The sequence below is a fragment of the Sceloporus undulatus genome, chromosome 4, assembly GCF_019175285.1.
Source record: "Sceloporus undulatus isolate JIND9_A2432 ecotype Alabama chromosome 4, SceUnd_v1.1, whole genome shotgun sequence".
NCBI lineage: Eukaryota > Metazoa > Chordata > Lepidosauria > Squamata > Phrynosomatidae > Sceloporus > Sceloporus undulatus.
This window is the reverse complement of record NC_056525.1, coordinates 126,654,271-126,672,053: the sequence shown is the minus strand read 5'-3', so window position 1 is coordinate 126,672,053 and position 17,783 is coordinate 126,654,271. Positions and strand designations below refer to the sequence as shown.

General features: G+C 40.7%; 1 protein-coding gene across 4 annotated transcripts in view; it reads left to right on the top strand.

Annotated features, from left to right (window-relative positions):
- Positions 1-17,783, top strand: part of TNN (tenascin N) — a 70,125-nt gene that overhangs the window by 29,390 nt on the left and 22,952 nt on the right. For all 4 annotated transcript variants that reach the window (XM_042466009.1, XM_042466012.1, XM_042466011.1 and 1 more), the window contains 4 exons: positions 2,868-3,050; positions 5,519-5,608; positions 15,439-15,702; positions 17,004-17,267. In XM_042466009.1, coding sequence (XP_042321943.1) covers positions 2,868-3,050; positions 5,519-5,608; positions 15,439-15,702; positions 17,004-17,267 — 801 coding nt within the window. The remainder of the gene's footprint in view (positions 1-2,867; positions 3,051-5,518; positions 5,609-15,438; positions 15,703-17,003; positions 17,268-17,783) is intronic.

The window sequence follows — 17,783 nt, the reverse complement described above, 5'->3', positions numbered from 1 at the left end:
GTGTAAATTTACAGCGCTTTATAAATAAAGGATAATAATAATAATAATAAATAAAGGATAATAATAATAATAATAATAATAATAATAATAATAATAATAATAATAATATGGTTTGGTTTTATGTCTGAATTTGCAAACCATAGCTGGTGGCTGTAGCTGGTGACTGCAAGTTGTAGTTGGAAACCAAGTTTGGAAGTGAGTGTACCATTCATGGTTTGGTATGATTGCTGAATTGGTGAGGAATAATAATAGCCTCACTTCCTCTGCAATTAGAGCAGTGGTTGGCAACTGTCAGAGATTAGGGGGAAAACATATTACCCCAAAGGGCCTTGGATGCTTGTCTCACTTTGCAGCATCCCACCCTGAAAACAAAAATTGTAATTTCTTTGAAGGTGCCAGCCACAGATGCTGGAGAAAAATCAGGAACAAATTCTTCTAGAACATGGCCACATAGTCCGAAAAACCCACAAAAAATTATGGATGCCAGCCGTGAACGCCTTCGACTTCACAATGATAATATTTATTCATAAGAACAATTCATAATTTATTATTTCTCCCCAAGATTGGGACTCAAGGCAGATTACAGTTTAAAACAGGGCAATATAGTTAAAAACCTACCAAAGTCAACATTGTGATAGAATCAAGTTAATAACACTGTTAAAACAATTTAAAATATATACCTAAAATGGATTTTAAAATTTCAATTAAAAGAACATCACACTCTCCAGAACTCTTTCTTTAGAAACTTTCAGTGCTAAAAGCCTGTCCTAAAAATTCAGTTCTGTTCAAATTTTAATTGCTTATAACTGTAAGTCATCACAATATAAAGCAAAGAGATTATACAAATGTCAAAAAACAAATTTAGAATATAAAAAAATATATACCATAGAATTTCAAGCGCCATGACTAAACTTACCAATAAGAATTACATGTACAAAATGAAGTCACAAGAGCAGTAAAACTTCAAAGCCTGTATTAGAAGTTTGTTTTAATTTTAAAAAAGTCTTTACCTGCTAAAGGAAGAACAGCAAGGAGGGGGCCATTCTGGTTTATTATTAAGATTTTTATAATTTAAGATAAAGGTGCTGCAGATGATTTTTTAAGATTAAGGCCTGTTACAGACTGCCAAAATAAAGCTGCTTCAGGTCTCTTTGGAGGCATGCTATTTAAATGATGCATGGGTCCTAAGAGTCCGGAGGTCGCACCAAAGCCCCACTCCATTCCTAAGCACTGGAGTGCAGCTTTGGTGCAGCTTCCGGATTCTTAGGATGCATGCATCATTTAAACAGCATACCTCCAAAGAGACCCGAAGCAGCTTTATTTTGAAAGTCTGTAACAGGCCAATGAATATCAAAATTTTTTACAACACATGTTTTAATGAACTGAAACCCATTTAATCATTGCATGACCCATTACCCTCACCTCATTGGCAATACATATATTCAGAAACAGACTAAAAAAGTTAAAAATATCAAATGCAAGAAATATATGTGGCCTATGACACTTATGCAGAATTCAATTATCTATAAGCTAGGCACTATAACCATTCAAACCAGCACTTAATGATTATAGCATCCATCTTCCTAGCTTTGCTGTGATAACTTAGCAGCTATAGTGGCATGTATTTTCAAATGCTTGTTGTATTCACTGGTTGCAGTTTTTCATGTACACTTAAAAATCTGTGTGTCTGTGTTGGAATGGCTGACAAGACAGATATATTTGTTATAGCAAAATATTTCAGCTTCTTCCATGAAGTAGGTGGAAACTGAAATGGTTTGCAGTAATGATTATATATATTTTGGTATTATTAGTCAGTCTAATAAATATATGGTTTAAGCAAGTGTCTACAGTACATCCTTCTGTGTTGTTTAAGATTTGTCTGTGTAATGGCATCATTGTGATATTTTAAGAGTGCACTGTAGCTCATCTTTCTACCCTGCCTGCCTTCTTCCCAGTGGTAGTGTGTCTTAGCCTAAACTTTAAATGAGTCATCCAAAGCAACACAGGTGTAGCTTGGATAGTCATTTAAAGGTTAGATTAAAACCTGGAACAGACTCACCACTCCATTGGCAGGGAAACTACCAGTTGACGCTACTGGCTCCTTCCATATTGCTATGAAAAATATCATCAGCCTTTATTTCATACGTCTGAAACATAGTTCAACTTAAGATGTGTTTGCACTAACCTGCTTCTTACCTTCTCTTCATGTGCACACAGATTTTATAAAAGAAATTCAGTTTAAATCACACTGTTGGTTTCAGACAGAACTGGCCTACAGAATCAAAGAGATTTTAAGTTAAGAGTTGACTCACCAGGTTCCCACTGATTCTCTATGAGAGCCACAACCAATTCTTGAGAAAAATACAGCTCTCCCACAAGCTCTGGGAGGTTGTATTGACCTACATATCTTAAAGAGCTATTTGCTCACAACAGGACACAATAGGGCAAATAACACAGGGACAAGATCCTGTATCTGGATCCTATTACATTTCATCCCACTTCCACTACTGTGTATATGTGCTTTATTCCTGGGCATTTATCATCACTCTGTACTGCATCTAAAGGAGTGCCTTTAGAGCTCAAGTAAAAATAAAAATAAGTTACTCTTAAAGGGGCTATTGCAGCCCTTTATTTCATTCCCACCCCTCCCTATTACTAACACAATGCAAAGCACCTTCTTTTAACAACAATCAGCCAAACACGGTAGGAAATTTCCCCATGCAAGTTCTTTGCTCTCTTGTATCAAAAGAGTTGCATTCTTATGTTCTATGTCCACAGTTTTCTTATAATTAATACCATGCAAAAATGTTGGTTTTAATAATATCCTGTTCTTGTTATACTAGTGGAAATTCCCTTTTTCCCCCCAGCTGTGTCTGCTGTTGGTGTTATCTGGGTGACAGACGAAACAGAGAATTCACTGGAAGTAGAATGGGAGAATCCTGCAACAGAGGTAGATTATTACAAACTCAGAGTCAGTTCATTGCTTGGGGAGGAGAAGGAAGTGGTGGTCCCCAAAAGCAATGATGCCAAGAGCAGATACGTTATCACAGGTAAGTAATAAACTGGTAAAAATGTGTTCATAGGGAATTAGAGAATGGAGGACAACAGCTGAGTTTCTTAATGTTGAAAAATCTGGTCTGTGTTTGTTATATTTTATTTGTTTTTATACTGTCCACATTTGCTGAGGGTAGGAGCACAGTACCACTGTAAACGTGGGAAAACCACAAATAAAACACACACTATTTTATTAACCTGAGAGAAAACCTCTCTAGATCCTCCAGTGTAACTCTATGATCCACACCCACTAGCGGTTGACCATAGAATTGTGCTGGAGGACCTACACATGCCTAGAGAAGTGTTTTCTGTAGGACTCTCTAGGTCCTCAAGTGTGACTCTATCTATGGCCAACTTCCAGCACAGTAATTCTAAAGAACCCAGAGGTTCTAAGAAAGAACATATTTATGAAGTCTGTGAATAAACAAATCCACAAAAGTCAAGGCTACAAATGTGGAGAGTCGACTGTAGTATCATCTGTGAACTTATAGTCCTGAAACTAATTGCTATTTTTAATTTAGAGTACAACCACTGAATCAGTAGGGTTTACATAAATTTACTATTCAGTAATTGATTCAATAATTCGACTCTAGTTGTTACTAGCAGCTTCGATTTAGGCCTTGTCTATGAGGAGTGTCATAGGGAGCTGTTTATGTTTAGCCTGGGGAGGAGCAGGTTGAGAGTTGATATGATAGTCCTGTTTAAATATTTGAAGGGATGTTATATTGCGAGTTTGTTTTCTGCTTCAGAGACTAGGACACAAGGCAATGAATTCAAACAGGAAAAGAGATTCCACCTAACATTAGGAAGAACTGTTTGACAGTAGAATACACTGCCTTGGAGAATAGTAGAGTATCCTTTGGAGGTTTTTAATGACAATCTGTTGGAAGTGTGTTGTGTCTTCCTGCATGGTAGGAAGTTGGACCAGATGGCCTTTGTGGTCTCTTCCAACTCTTTCGAGTCTATGGAAATGATCACACTCCTTACCTTCCGCTCTGCTGCCATCGTGTAAACGTCACCGATCTGTGATGGGAGCCTCCTAGTAGGATTGCAGATGGCTCAAAGCTTCTGTTTTTGTCATGGAAGTGTTATCATAAGTGTTTTAAAAAAGGACCCTTTTAAAATAACGGATTAAATCATTATTAAAAATGGGCCCTTTTTAAAACACTTACGATAACACTTCCATGACAAAAACAGAAGCTTTGCACCATCCACGATCCCACCAGGAGGCTCCCGTCACAGATCCGTGACATTTACGTGACGGGAACAGAGGGAAAAGTAAGGAATGTGATAAACTCATATGATTCCATACAGTTGATGGAGAAGAGAAAAGTAATTTGTCAGAATTGTTAGTTATACATGTGTAGTGCTTTTCTGACCATGAGGGCCCTGAAAACAATGTAAACTTTGACATAATACTTTCATAAAACAAAAGCAGAATAGCTTCAAAACAAGAACAAATACGTTAATTAAAGCTAACCAAAATAATAATAGAATTCCTCAAAGTCCTGATGAAACGGTTCTTGCTACCCACTGGAAAATCCAGAGACAGAACAAAATTTTCTTGGGTGGAAAGGCCACAGTCAGGCTGCATCTAAAGCAGACCCGAACAACTTGGCAGTTGGTAGGGGCCAAAATTAAGTAGGCTAAACTTGTTCAGGCTGTAGATAGGTTTTTAGCAGGTCACTTTCCAAGTAAAGGTATAATTAATGAATAAACTATTTTAATCACTGATTGATCAATTATTATTATTATTATTACTACCATCTTCCTCCTCCTGAACCTGGTTCTTTCCTGGAGAAAGTCTGGCTGTGGAGGAGGCTTAGGCGGTATGTGTTCACCCATCCTCCTCCTCCACAGCCTGGCTCTTTCCCAACAGAAAGCCAGCCAGCAGAGAAGCCCTGAGGAGTGAGCATTCCTCTGTCCTCCTCTTCCATAACCCAGCTCTTTCCTGGGAGAAAGCTGGGCAGCAGAATTGTCTGGAATACCCAAAATTCTTTGCAGGCTGCGAGCAGCCCATGGGCCGTATATTGTGCAAGCCTGATCTAGAGAAAGTGTCCTGTTTTGTATATGCCCCTGCCTAGCCTCTCATGACAGTAACAGGTACAAGTGGGCTCCTTACGAAGAACAAAGGATGTGAACAGGCTCATACAGAAAGATGAGGGTTTTTTTGGGTTCCTAGTCTCAAGCTGTTCAGGGCTTTATAGATCAAAACCAGCACCTAGAATTGGACTCAGGAAAACAATAGAAGCTAGTACAGTTGATTTGAGACAGGTAGCAGAAAGAATTAGTTGTAATTTTGCATTTCCACTGAGTATTATTTCAGAAGATCATCTTTCCTAGGTATCTTCTACAGATGACAAAAAAGAAGACTCCAAAACACAAGTCCTCTACAATTCTTGACAGAAGAGGAAACAAAGGATTTTTTAATTCTTTCTCTGTCCCCCATCCTCTTTTATTACAGGCTTGAAACCAGGAACACAGTATAAGATCACTGTCATTTCTGTGAAGGGTGAAGTAGAAGGGAAGCCATCCACAGTGAACGGCTGGACAGGTATAAACAAAGATCCTTAGTTACTGTGTAATGATATATCAATCATGATTGTTACTGTGAAGTGAACAACATTTGGCTACCAGTCCTGAGGAATAGCAAAATGAGGAGAGGACTCAGCAAATGCAAATAGGAAACCACTCAGAGTCAGGGGCTTTCCCAGCAGATAATGATCACTAATTAGCAGACACTAATCCTCTTTTGCATTAGCCTCCCAGCCTGAGGCCTGCCATCAGCACACAACAATACACATGCAAATCACTCCTGCATTCCCAGGCTCACACAGTATATGTATATGTGTGTGTGTATGTATATATGTATATATGTGTGTGTGTGTGTGTGTATCCAACTTTTTTCAGGCAAACATTCTCAGAAGATGCCAGCCACAGATGCTGGCGAAAGGTCAGGAAATAAATCTTCTAGAACATGGCCACATAGCCCGAAAAACCCACAAAAACCCATGATTGTTACTGTTTGTCATAACTGACACAGCAATCTGGCAAAAATGTTATGTAAGTTTTCAAAATTGCCCTCTTTCCACTCTTCAAGGCTCCCATTGTAGCCTTGTGAAACAAGTAACATCTGTGTACGGTCAGTGTATGTGTGTAAGCAAATGGGATTGTGCTCACTGATTCCACTCAACATATTGAGCAGAGAGCATGTTTGTACAAGCAATATGTGCATTATCTCCCAGTGCCAAAGACAGCCACTATGGAGATCTTTCCTCCTAGACATGGGTTGTAAACTTTAACAGGCAGATTTTATTACACACCTCCATGCCCAGGGAGGAGGCATCCCATACCCGATCTGGGCTTCTCTCGCACCATGCAAAGAATGGGACTTTCCTGTTCATTATAAGGTGTGGGAGATGCCCGGAATGGGTACTGGCTTCCTCCTGCCTGGACATAGAGGTAAGTGATAAAATCTGCCTATTAAAGTTTATATCCTGCATCTAGCATGGGAGGAAAGGTGGTGCAATAATCTCCTATGTGTATACTCACAAAGCCTCTATGTGTTAAATAAACCTGTGGGGGCATGGATTCCAACTCCATGTGTTAACTATAGATATGGTGTAGTGATTTGTATTTAGATTGCTACAATAACTGAATGTTTTGCCCTATGAATCTGTCAATTCACAGAGAAACCTCACACAGCATGGAAAAGGCTGTGTATGTGTATGTGCGTGTGTGGTGACTGTGAGGAAAAAATAGCAAGCCATAATGAAAAATTTCAAAATCTATCTGACAATTGCAATTCTGAGCCTCCTAAGATTATTTGATATAAAATAATCAGAACTGACATGAGGATGGAGGAGATGGGCAGGAAAAAGCACCTCACTCCCACCTTTTCAAAAAGCTGGTCAAAACCCCGCTGTCCCCATGGCCCGCTCCCAAGGCAGGCCAAATATGCATGGCCTGACTGCACGGTGTGGTGTCAAACCGCACCCCTGGGTAATTGGTTTTGTTGGCCCCCCACCATGCATATGCACTGTCATATAAACACACCACCTGCAACTTTCAAGTACCTCCCACATCCTTCCAGATGTCCTTCTATTTGATGTGTACCTCTTGGATTGGCCACACTGTGCAGGGCATTGGTGCATCAGTGTGCGAGTGATACATTGGCAAAGCACAATCATGGAGGGCCCCTATGCATGCCCCCTGTACCCCATACACCCTGTGGACTGTCTGGTTTGTGTATGTTGTATGTTAAATCCACTGAAGTTGTTGCACATTCATTTATTTGCTTTGCTGTAGACCGGCACTAGTGTTGGGGTGTTTATATGCGGGCACAAAGATGCACATTTTCCTCACTAAACTGGAGTATCCTGGCTTCCTTTTGCTCTTATTTTTAGCCCTAGAGTGCAGTTTTGTTTCAGTTTTCACCCACTTTGGAGCTGTGTATCACATAAACACCCCACCTTCAGAGCACCTGGAAGCCACTTTATTTTTGTCCATCTGTTTCACCCCATAGAGAAATTACTGTTTTGTAATGTAGACCCACCAAATTGTGTTGGGTGATACAAAATCTCTAAGTGTGGTATTTGATCATTGATGATCATTTGAGTTTTACTATGTTGGCCAGAAAATCGTGTTTATTGATCAAATGATGAACACACAGAAGCCTAAGGCTATTCTGTGATTTAAATCTAAATCTGGTCTCAAACTCCTGGATTACACAGGCTCTCCTAAGAGATGTATTGCTTTTGGCCTTTTGTTGCTTTGCTGACAGGCTGGATGTGTGTTTCTAGTAAAGTTATACTGTGTAATATTGATTGCTATGCACTCTCCATTTTCCTAAGTGGTCAGAAATTTCAGGGGCAGCACTATAGAATTTGGCTTCTTTGGAAAGACTGGATTAGATGAGTAAATACTAGTAAATACTGTAAATACTAGTTGCTGACTATCTCAGCCTACTGAGTGAATCTTCATCTGCAAGCCTTGTGTGGGAATTGGGTTTGTCCATATAGATGTTTGAAGGTGAATTCCACTGTGACATCAGCTATATTCTCTGCTATAAAAGCTTAGCAGGGCCTGCCATGTAGTTTAGATGTGAAAAGAAGAGGATAATTCATGGGACAAATCAGCCAACATTTCCTAAACCCATGTAAAGCAATCACCTCTTGCTTCCAAAGTTATGAGGAAAGACTAGGAACTCTGGACCACCAATTATGCTTCTAGAACTGTCTTCTAGCTACTATGTCAAAGCAGTCTGCCATCTAACAATGTATGTTGGGTCTTAATTAGTTCCCCATTGCTCTTTATTTTTAATCTTGCAATGATACTTCCAAATTTAGTGAAGATATATCACTGAATATCATTTGCTATGGTCAAACAGGAAGGGAAACCCATCTCCATGCCCTGTTTGTGAGTGGCCAGACCAATCAGTTCAGAGCTGATTTGAGTGATCATTTGGAAACCAAATTACTGGAATAGATGGTCTGATAACCAGCAAATGTATTCTTATGTTTGTTCATTGTTCATTTATTTCTTTAGTATATATCCTGCCTTTCTTCTAGCATAGGATTCAGTGCTGATATTTTTATATTTATTTTACTTCCAAGTTTTTACACAGGTTATTTTTGAAAGCTTTATGCCAGTGATACCTGTTACAAACAATAATATCCATTTTAAAATATTGAAGTATCCTTTACAATAAGAATCCTCAGATAGTGAAAAAGTTATTATACTTATTTGGGACTATTAAACAATAGACTAAATGAGATGTGAGATGTTGGACCTTTAGAAGAAATAAATTAGCTGGAGAGGAAGATGATATGGAGAATATAATCCATGAACTTCAGATTTTGTCCTTGTCGTACAACAAACAAACAAGCCCCAAAACAAACAAACAACAACAACAAAAAATCACTAAGAGCCTGCAGAAATGACCAGAGTGGAGAAGAGGGTAAACTTGGAAATATGCAGCTAATTCTGGTAGCAGTCTTTCCTGTTCTCAGGTTGAGCAGCTGACAAAGACCTGAGACACCACATTCTGGATTTTGGTTTGCAATTGGGTTTTATGCCTTCCTCTGGCGCATCCCTCTCCTTGAGACCATGAACTTTATCACACACCATTTCCCCCCCGTTATGGGAGTTGGAAGAGGACTCTCGGGGCCACGTGCAACCTGCAAAAAACAGATTTTATCGCACAGCGAATCATCCTCAAAGCGCTGTCCCCCAGCGCTAAGTCGTCCCTGTTTGGTGCTGAGGGGCACCATTTTCCTTGTTTGGAAGACTTCCGACCAGAACATTTAACGTCCTTCAGCACTGAACGAGGACGGCTTGGTGCTGGGGAACGGAATGGGGCCCTTTTGAGGATTATTCGCTGTGCGCTAAATCCATTTTTTTCAAGTCGTGTGCATCCCCGAGCGTCCCCTTCCAGTTCCCATAATGGGGGAAAAAGGTGTGTGATAAAGTTCCACATGGATGGTTCAGTTTCTGCTTTCCTGTCAGTTCTTCACATGAACAGTCTCCCATCAAGCTTTGGAACAAGATAGGCCACACAGTTTTGAACTAGAGCTTTTTGGTTTCATTCATGAATTAAGGCTCTGATGTGATGTTATTCAGACCATGGGAATACAGGTCTTGGTTATACATTGTGTGGTCTTCCATCTGCCATCAGTAATAAGTTTCAAATAAATGACAATGTTATTATGAAAGAGGCCCTTTCATGTTACCTCTTGGCAAATTCAAACATTAAATTTTTAAGTTAATAGCTTAATTTCCCCCCAGCAGTTCACTTGAAAGTGTAAACCTTGATCATTATTAGCAGCACACTTGTGCTTTCTAGGATTGTCTGTGGCTCCTTTGGTGGGTGGTTTCAATGGTTCTTTAAGAAATATATGAAATGGAGCTATGTTACAGCTCTCTCCTACTGCAGTAAAATTTTCAGGCCACAGTTTTTCTTAAATCTGGGTGAATCACAGAAGTTCCTTTCAGTGTCTTCTGCCTGCATCACATTCCTACTGTTTGGAGCATTGACTTTGGCTTTGGATCACTGCTTTTATTTTCTTCTGCCTTCAGAATTAGCTTGGCCTGTGGGAAGAAGAAGGGCTGCTGCCCAGAGATTCAGCTTTGCTTACAGCAGTAGATCATTGCTGTGGAATGTCCTCATCTTGCAGATGGTGTGGCCTTTTAAAGAGCGTTGATCAGAACATTTTGTGCTTTGGGTTGGCCAGGAGAAGGAACCTCCTCAGCACTATTTCTTTTATGTTATGGCAAAGCTACTTCCAGAAACTGGGAAGGCAATCGGAAGGGCATACACAGAAAGCCAACTGAATAATATGCTGCCAAAATGCAGTGTCCAACATTTTACTGTAAGATCACAAGCTGCTGGGATATATGTGGGCTCTGCTTCAGTACCTATAAAGAATGCACATCTTCTAATATTGTTTGATGTTATTGTTATGGGCCTTTAAGTTATTTCTGACTTATGGCGACCCTGTGGCAACCCTATCATGGGGTTTTCTGAAGTTAAAAAAGTTGTGACTCACCCAGTGGGGTTCCATGGCTGAGTGGGGATTTAAACCACAGCCCCTAGAGTCGTTGTACAACACTCAAACCACTATACCACACTGGCTCTCAGCCTGTACTACTACAGATTATACTATTAAAAAATAGCCATCCAGTTATATGAATAACTATTGAGTATTAATTAGTGCCTATCCTCCTTGTTATCTTAACTCTGTATTTGTAAAAGAAAAGTGGCATATAAAATAAATAAATAAATTTCCTGCTTTTCCCTCTGCATGTATATGCTAACTGGCAGCAGAGGGTTTCTGTTCCATGGTGTTCACTAGTATCTACTTTCCTTCCCATATTCCTCCTTACCAGAAGCCTGCCATAGTTTTGCAAACCTTTTGCAGGGGCAAGAAGAGTGGTAAATTGGCATTGACTGGAGGTGGGGCTGCCCCGGGAAACCAGGACAAGGGAGTTTCTTTTATACAAATGGATCTTTTAGCATCTTTGAGGATAACAGAGAGAATGAATGAGACTTGTAGACTCAAAGCTCACACTACCAGCTTCTTTCTTTCCATTAGTCTGCTACAAGAACCCTTTGCATACTGATTTGGCAAAGCTATGTCTTTGAGCAATGTTTCCGGTCTACCTTGCTGGACAAGCTTAAAATGGGTCTTCCAGGGCACAGTCTGCATTTGGGCTTTGAAGTTCATGTGTTTTTATTCTTAATCTGTTTAGCTTTTAGTCAGTGCATGATTTACTCTTTTTTGGTCACAGATTTGGGTGATTTGAGCATAAGGCAGGATGCAGTTTGGAAGGAACTGGGCTGATGTGCCCATTATCTTCACCTCAGGGGTCACCTTAAGGAATGTTGAGGTGGAGGTAATAAGGACACACTCAGATGGCAGAAGAAAACCACACAGTGGCTTTTGTGGGTTCTTTTCATATATGTGTGTGTGTGTCATTCTAACTTTTCCTCTGCTTTCAGACTGGGGTTTCATTTCTTGGCAGATGAGACATCTGGTGCTTGGACCCATGCCATGTGGTTAGCTGTAACCAATACGGTTCTGGTTGTTTATATGCCAATCATATGCTTTGTTGATACTGCTTTATTGCCTGCACTTGATCCTACCTTTTTCTGCAAGGGCCACAAGCTGCAAACCACTGGGTTTCCTTTCCATGCTTGTTTTTAATTGCAGATGAGGCCCTGCAGGATAGAGTTTCTTCCATCTTCCTGGGATTGTCTTGGGCAGCAGCCACACTGCAGAAATAATCCAGGTTGACTGTAACTGCCATGGCTCAAAGTTTTGGAATTCTGGGTATTATGGTTTTGTGAGACATTTAGCCTTTTCTATCACAGAGCTCTGATGCCACAACAAACTATAGTTCCCAGAATTCCACAGGATTGCTCCGTGGCAGTTAAAGTGGTGTCAGCCTGGATTACTTCTGCAGTGTGGATGCACTTTTAGTGACAGACTGAGCAATACACATAGGATAGAAATGTCATTTGGTTGACTCTCAGAATGGAGTCTGAATGCTGTAAAATGGCTGTAGCCCCATCAACTCACAATAATCACAACCATCCAGATGATGCAGGACAACCTTATTCTAGCACCATTGTTCAACTTTTTGGTTTAAAATCTCTTTTTTAAAGAAATCGACAGCCCCCAAAACCTGGTGGTAGAGCAAGTGACAGAGAGTGTAGCTTCCCTGTCTTGGAGTGAAGTTGAGTCTCTCATTGACAAATACATGATGATCTACGGTTCTGCCAGTGGGGACTCTAATGAATTATCTTTGGGCAAAGACAAGAACGGCACAATCTTGAAACACCTGAAGCCAGGCGTGGAGTACTTCATCTACCTCTGGGCTGAGAGAGGAGCCCAGCAAAGCAATGGGACAAGCATTATAATGGTGACAGGTAACATCAGGAAGCCTTGGGCAGTATAGAATATGGAGGCAAATACTAAAGTCCAGGAGAGGTGCTGTCATTTCAGAACTACTAAAAATACCTGCTATTGGGAGATCTAATCTCACCCCAGGCATAATCTCTCACTGGGTGACACCATTAAACAGGGTGCTATTTTTTCAACTTCAGTCCACACATCTGCAATATGGAGATAATTCTGAACCACTACCATTTGTGTATATGTGCCTTCATCGTGTCAGTTTATGGCTATCCCATCAATTTCATAGGGTTTTCTTAGCCAAGGAATAAGCACAGGTGTTTTTGCCAATTCCTGTGAAATATAGGCGTGTTACAGACCACCCAAAACGGGCAGCCTCGCACTGCTGCCGGTTGCTGAGTCTGGGAACCGCAGCAGCCAAACCATGTGGTTCCCGGGCACAGCAAGAAAGAAGCTCCCAAATGGCGCTTCTTTCTGTGCGTCCACGACGTCAAAATGGCAGCGCCCATCTGTATAGGGCGCTACCATTTTGACGCACTTATTACGCGCAAGGGGCAAGGCGCATGAGGAAGCGCTGCCCCTTGCGCGTAACAGCGGTGCCTCTATGGACCCGTCTGTAACGCGCCATAGTCTACTGCACCTGGAAGTCATTGGTGGTCTCCCATCCATGTACTAACCAGGGATGACCCTGCTTAGTTTCCAAGATCAGACGAGATCTGGTATCTTTAGTGTATTTGGGTCCTACCCACAACCATACAGATCTTTTAAAGGCTTACTGAGGCAATACATTTCAAGAACCTCAAATACCTAAAAAGGGCTATTCAGTTAGATTACTGATGATCTTCACCCTGAGGATTAGCTGCAAATATACCTCTCATATTTCCAAATTGGCTCATGAAATGTATAATTATGAGATTGTGGAGCTTTTTAGTCTTGAAGTAAAAGACTATGCTGCTTCAGTTGACCTATGTGAAATTTAGAACCCAGCTGTGTCTGGTGTTTTTTTTATAAATGGTAAAATGTTTATTTTTGATTTGACCTTATAAAGTAAATTGTTTCTTTCCGTTACTGTCAAGCTCTGAAAGTGCCTCTTTACTACTCTGTTTGCTAAAGCGTTTTCCTGTTTGTTTTTATTCAGAAATAAATCCAACACTCATTGTTCAGTTGGCTTCTTCTAAAATAGCTAAGTTGGTTATATAAGATTGCAGTCTTAAGTGTTTTTGCTCAGACGCGAAGCAGTAGTGATGCAGAGTTGAAATGCCATTAAATTATTCTTTAACCAGCCCACTGTGGAAATACTAAAACATATTTATTTAACTTAGATTCTGCTTGGTAACAATTATTAAGTCAGCATAATAATTCAACATGTGAAATTCTTAATAATCCATTAAACTAGCAGCAAAATATATTTCTAATACTTTTGCATGTTAGGTCTAGCCTTTCAGTGCTTTCCTACATGCCCCTTCTCATACAATACTGATCTTATTTGAGCTTGTTTCCTCTTTAGTTTAATTTTTAGATCCTCAGTTGCTGTAAGCCTGTTGTTAGCTACTTCACACTTGTAGTTAGAATTGTGATTCACAAATGCATTGTCTAATATTATGAAGTATGTTTTTTGTTAGTCCTGAAGCATTAGCTCACCCATAGCTGATCCAAAGCATTTATTTCTTCTTCCAGCCCTGTCTTTCAGTTGCTCTCATTCTGCTGTTTCTTCAGCTGAAATCCCTTCTTCTCTTGCCCACGTAGCTGTTGTGAAACACTTTTTCTAGCAAATACAGATCACAAATGGCATTTTAGTTGTGGGCTCCAAATAGAACAAATTATTTCACTCAGCAATGCAATCTTAGGGTCCGAACAGACAGACCAAAATAAAGCTGCTTCGGGTCACTTTGGAGGTATGCTGTTTAAGTGATGCATGGGTCCTAAGAGGCCAGAAGCTACGGCAAAGCTGTGCTCCAGGCCAAAGTGACCCAAAGCAGCTTTATTTTGGCCTGTCTGTTCGGGCCCTTAGTTCTCTTCAGCACCCTGAAAGAAGAAAGAGAAGTGTTTTTCTAAAGGAACTGCACTGAAACAAACTTTTTTGCGCTGTGAAATGTCTGCAATGGCTTTTCCACTAAGACATAAGAAGAGCCCTGCTGGATCTGGTTTCATCATACCCAACATCCTGTTTCAAGCAGAGCCTGTCCAAAGGTTTTTGGGGCACTCAAGCAGGGCAGGAAGACAACAGTATGGCACTGAAAGTACCCTGTTTCAGAAATTGGAAGCCCATTTAGCTGTAATGGCAAACAGTTGTGGATGGACCTCAGCTGTCCTGCCTTTGTTGTAAAAACTGAGGATGAGATAATGCATGCAAATCAGTGCCCTAGCAGAGTATAATGTTCACATCAAACAATGGCTCTGCACTGAAGACACCCAAGGCTGAGCCATCTCATGACAGACCTAGGATCTGTAGGGGAAGGGAGGGCAGACCTTGGTGGAGTGTTGGCTACCACAGTTACCACTTCATCTGAATTGGTGCCAAGTCTTCCATGGTAGAACTAAGACTTGCTAGTTGCTATCAGCATGGAGGGGCATCTTTATTCAGAAGAGGACTGTCCAAAGCATGCATGCAAACACACATATATAGTGGTTTTGCTTGCACTTTAAAAAAAGAGAAACTGCAAAATTTTGGAAATATGAATTCCAGTGGTAAACTGCATTCCTCTTTGGGGTTAATTTTGCTGAAGTGACTATCTTCTAAGTTCCCTAAATATTAGTTTCTGTAAGGTTGATTTATCCATTTTTAATTGGTGGGAGCAGGGAAGGTGTTATATCCTCTTTTATATCCTCTTTTATATCCCCCTCTCTCTTTGTCTCTCTTTCTCTCTCTCTCTCTCTCTCACTCTCTCTCTCTCTCACACACACACACTCGGGAAGGCTATCTTGCTAGAATTAGTGTTCTCACCAAAACCTCTTGTTCCTTTCACAGAAATTGATGGCCCAACTAATCTGAAAACCAGCCATGTGACAGAAGACACAGCTACCATTTCGTGGAATGGGGCCCAGGCTCCCATAGACAGATACATAGTGAGCTACACTTCAGCTGATGGTGATACCAAAGAGATGTCTGTAGGCAAGGACAAGAGGACCACTACACTGATGGGACTGAAACCAGGCACGCAGTATACTATCTACATCTGGGCCATGAAGGGAACCCAGCAGAGCAGGAAGGCAAGCACAGAAGCGGAAACAGGTAGCCCATGTCATATATCATGAAATCCAATGCGATTTTCATTGCTTTCTTTCCTACTGTGCTATCTTTTTTTCAATTTTGTTTTGTTTGTTACGTAGCCTTTTTCAGACATTTCAGTTTGTTGTTGTTAACTGCCCTCGAATCAGCCCATACTCACGGCAACCCTGTTGATGAGATATCTCCAAGTCACCCTATCCTCCACTGCTCTGCTTCAGTCTTGCAGATTCAGACCCATGGCATCCCTCATTGAGTCTACCCATCTGGTGTATGGTTTTCCTCTCTTTCTGCTACCTTCCACTTTTCCTAACATTATTGTCTTTTTGAATGAGTCGAGCCTTCTCATGATGTGGCCAAAATATGACAGCTTCAGTTTTGTCATCATGGCTTCCAGGGAGATTTCAGGCTTGATCTGTTCCAGGGCCCATTTATTTGTTTTTTTGTCTGCCCACAGTATCCTCAGCACTCTTCTCCAGCACCACAGCTGAAAGGAGTTAATTTTTTTTCTTGCTTGCTTTCTTCACTGTCTAGCTCTCATATCCATTCATGGTGATGGCGAATACTATGGCTTGGACAATTCTTACTTTAGTGCTCAGTTGTATAGTTTTGTATAATAAATACATGTAAGGGGATGACAACTGTGGCAGTTGGTGTGTGCTTTCAAGTCATTTCCAATGGGTAGCAACCCTAAGGCAACCTTGTCATGAGGTTTTCTTCGTAGTATTTGTTCAGAGGTGATCATGTGATGATGATGACCTCATTCCCATAAAAGCTTCCTGTGCAACTGTAATCACTGGTATAATTTGTATGAGCAGCGTGTGCGTCTATGAATATTTCCTTGACATCTCTTTGGTTGCACAAATGTTCTAAAAAGATTGTTTATTTGCATGGACAGTTGTCAGTTCTGTCTTCCCAGATTCCTCATTTTAATCATTCAGATTCCTCAAGAATCAAAGTATGACATTTGAGATACCTGCTGGCAAGTCTGCCCATAGTGGTGCAATTTTTTGTCAGTAAAGACCTGTGATCAATATAACAAGATTGCTTACAGTGAAAACAAAGCCAATCTGGAAGTCTCAAGAAAAAAATACAGCTGGCCCTTGGAACTTGTGGAGGATTCATTCCATCCCCCTGCCTTGCAAGCTCCAAAACGGTTGTGCGTACATGCAGGGTGCGTGCCCCATTGTCATTAATGGCGGTCGCCCCTCTGCAGATCTCAAGTCCACGGACTTGGAGGGATGACTGTATATAATCAATTAACAGTGAAAGAAAAAGATTATTAACAACTACATTTTGTTTTATAGAAATAGATGGCCCTACAAACCTGAAAACAGATCAAGCAACCGAGAATACAGCTACTATCTCTTGGAACAAGGCTTTGGCTCCCATAGACCGATACATAGTCAGCTACATCTCTGCTGATGGAGAAAATAGAGAGATAGCTGTTGGGAAGGATAAGACCAGCACCACCTTAACTGGACTGAAGCCTGGCATGGAATACATTATTTCCATCTGGGCTGTAAAGGGAAGCCTGCAGAGCAAGAGGGCCAGCACAAAAACTGTGACAGGTAATAAGATGTCTTGGTTGCTCCATTTTCTTTAAAAAAAATTCCAGCGTGTTCTATACACAATATAATTTTTCTGGCAGCTGGAAGCGGCGTTGCACTACTGTCACAGCTCATTCAATACCTATCTCTTTTTCCTTGGCCTGCTGTGATCGTTGGCCAAAACATTTATGTTTACTGCTTCTAGCAGTACCAAAGCTATATACCATCAGCATAACCAGCAGTGCTGAAACAGATAGGCATATGTTTGGATGGCATGAGGACCCCACTGGAAAGGTTTCTGGTGAAGTGAGTGTCATATTAATGAATGGGAGTAAAGTGGCATTTTGATTCCCCCCCCCCCGCCCCAAGGCATCAAGAACAGCACTGATAATGCTGATCACCTTCTGGTATGCTCAAGTCTAGCAAAACCTAGTATTTGGTGCCTTACAGCTCCCTCTGCTGTCCAAATTACAATAACCATGCCTTGTACAGGTCTCCATCAATTAATTCCCTGTCAATAATATTATGTATTTTTTG